We start from the raw sequence: 2,864 nt of genomic DNA on the forward strand, positions 1-2,864 counted from the left end.
CTCTCTCTCTCTCTCTCTCTCTCTCTCTCTCTCTCTTTGTAGGGAGGGGAAAAGGAAGCACGTACAGTATTAAAAAATGCTCCACCCTCATCACATTTTCAGAGGCCACATGAATGATTAGCCGAGTTCCTGTGACATTCTGGTGTTGGTAATGTAGAATTGTTGTTAATTTCTTCCCTCATTAGAAATCTTCATTCATTTCTTCTCCTATGTCTTATTTATACTGTTTTCTCTCTCCACCTATTCACTATTCGCCATTCCTGCCTCCCATTGGCGAGTATCAGTCCTAAATACCATTCCGTAAGTCATTCCATCTCCCCTTAGCTTTCCATATCTCCTCTTTCAGATTTTATCACTCTTCCTTCACTTGGACGAATCCTTCACGTTCCTCCTCCTCCTCCTCCTCCTGTTCCTTCACGTTGCACGAGTAGATTAATAAAAAGAAACAGTCCTTGATACCATTCCACAGTTATTCCATCTCCTCTTAACTTTCCATCTCTCCTCTTTCCTATTCTCCCATCCTTCCATCTCGCCATTCACGTTGCACGAATAAATTAATGACAAGAAACAGTCCTAGATACCATTCCATAGGCATTCCATCTCCCCATAGCTTCCCATTTCTCCTCTTTCCTATTCCATCATCCTTCCTTCCCTCCATTCACGCTGCAGGAATGAATTGATAAAAGGAAATACCTACGAGTCCAGTGATTTATATTTTACGTCCAACATTTCTATCTAATCTCGTTTCTCTCCTTTGTGTTCCTTGACAGTCACTCATCAAACACCACAGTCCGTTTTCCGCTCCATCTCTGGCCTCAGTTTGGTCGCTTGAATCATCACCGCGTCTTCTCATTCTCTGCGCTCAACTTTCCCGCCATTTTACGTACATGTCACCGCGCTACTGTTGAGGCTAAGCTGCGGCCTCTAACGTTCACCTATTCCCCTTCGCACCTTACTGGCTTAACTAATCGCTTATCTAACAGTGCTTTATCACTTATCAAGACTAGAGTATTAATATCACAAATAAGGAGAGAGTAGGAGGAGTAGGAGGAGAGCGGTTAGCTTGACTCGCTACTCAGGACTCAGAGGTCAAGCTACTCATCGACTCACTGCCTCAGTCGTCTCTTGGCTGTGGTAAAGGGAGGTGCACTACCGCCGCGCTCCTCAGGACTTTTAGCAGTCAGTGGTCTGTGCCTCATAGGAGCTTTATCCCACAGTGCCCTTGTCTCGTGTCTAGCTCCCCTTCTGAGTCACCATGGGCTTCAAACTGCTCATCTTCACCCTCCTACTGAGTTCAGGTAACGGAGAAACGTGGTAAACATTTAAAGTTCATGAAACTTCGCGGGTTTTTACACTTGGTTTCAATCGTGCGTTGGTGTGAGATATACAAGATTAGTGGTTTGGTGTTGTTTTTCCAGTGTTGTGATGTGTTTATTAGTGTGTAAAGGTGTTTATTTGTGTGTTTGTTGGTGTTTTGAATGAGTGCGGTGTTGTGTGTGGTGTGAGTGTGTGTGTGGTGCCTCGTCTCTCTTTCTCGCCCTTCATCTCGGAACTTTGTGAATTATGTGGTAGTTTACTGTGTGTGTGTGTGTGTGTGTGTGTGTGTGTGTGTGTGTGTGTGAAGTTACTATATCAGTTGCTAATGAGTGACTTCCGTTTCGTACGTTGTCAAGGGTGATAATTTGCGAGGATTGTTCGTAACTTAAACCATTCTACAACCAGCGAGTGAATGAAGATAGTTATATGTGTGTGTGTGTGTGTGTGTGTGTGTGTGTGTGTGTGTGTGTGTGTGTTTAAGTACTCATTGTTACTCACTTGTCTGTTACGTTCTTTCTCTCTCTCAATTAATTCAGTTTCTTCTTGTTTTTAGAGTTACATTGTTGGCTCTCTCTCTCTCTCTCTCTCTCTCTCTCTCTCTCTCTCTCTCTCTCTCTCTCTCTCTCTCCGTGCCCTTCCCTTCCCTCCAGGCGGCGTGAAAACTTATGTCTCCGCGGACGCCTCAGGAAGCTGCACTACTCAACTTTTTGGTGCCCGAAGGAAGTGTGCCCAAAAGTGTTTGTGTGTGTGTGTGTGTGTGTGTGTGTGTGTGTGTGTGTGTGTGTGTGTTGAGATGTGTACATGTAGCTGCTGTCCTCACAATTCTCTCTCTCTCTCTCTCTCTCTCTCTCTCTCTCTCTCTGTCTGTCTGTCTGTCTTGAAAATGATGTCTGAGTCGTAGGGTAAGAGAGAGAGAGAGAGAGAGAGAGAGAGAGAGAGAGAGAGAGAGGTTTATTTGAAAAGTCGACTCTGAAATCATGAGTGAAATTGTAAATGTATTAAAAACATTATATTTTAGTGAGTTCTGAGTGAAATTGTGAAAGCAAAAAAGAAAAACGAAGAAAAAGTAAAAAAAATATTTGATTGAACTTTGAAATAGATAAAAAGATGAAACATATAAAGAAAATCAAGAAAAATCAAGAGAAAAAGAGAGACAGACAGACAGAGAGAGAGAGAGAGACAAACAGATAAACATATTAACTAAAATTCTTATCCGTAAAGAACAACAGTAAACAAAAACAACACCAAGTAATGAAGCAAAAATAGAATAAAGAAAGAAAACAGATATAGAAAGAAATAGAAGAATGGAAAGAGAAAGAGACAAACAGATAAACAAATTGAAACTAAACTATTCATAAACAACAACAACAGCTACTACTACTACTACTACTACTACTACTACTACTACTACTACTACATCAACGACGATAACAACAATGACAGCAACAAAAAGAAGAAGAAAGAGAAAACACAAACACTCAAATTTTTCCCATAAACAATAATAAACAAAAACAAGACAAATAAACAAGCAAAGAAGAAGAAGAAGA

General features: G+C 41.2%; 1 protein-coding gene across 2 annotated transcripts in view; it reads left to right on the top strand.

Moving 5' to 3' along the window:
• Positions 1 to 1,105: 1,105 nt before the first annotated feature.
• LOC123510211 (limbic system-associated membrane protein-like) overlaps positions 1,106 to 2,864 on the top strand; it is a 278,672-nt gene continuing 276,913 nt past the window's right edge. For both annotated transcript variants that reach the window (XM_045265135.1, XM_045265136.1), the window contains exon 1: positions 1,106 to 1,298. In XM_045265135.1, coding sequence (XP_045121070.1) covers positions 1,256 to 1,298 — 43 coding nt within the window. In that variant the 5' untranslated portion in view covers positions 1,106 to 1,255. The remainder of the gene's footprint in view (positions 1,299 to 2,864) is intronic.

The sequence above is a fragment of the Portunus trituberculatus genome, chromosome 28, assembly GCF_017591435.1.
Source record: "Portunus trituberculatus isolate SZX2019 chromosome 28, ASM1759143v1, whole genome shotgun sequence".
Taxonomy (NCBI): domain Eukaryota; kingdom Metazoa; phylum Arthropoda; class Malacostraca; order Decapoda; family Portunidae; genus Portunus; species Portunus trituberculatus.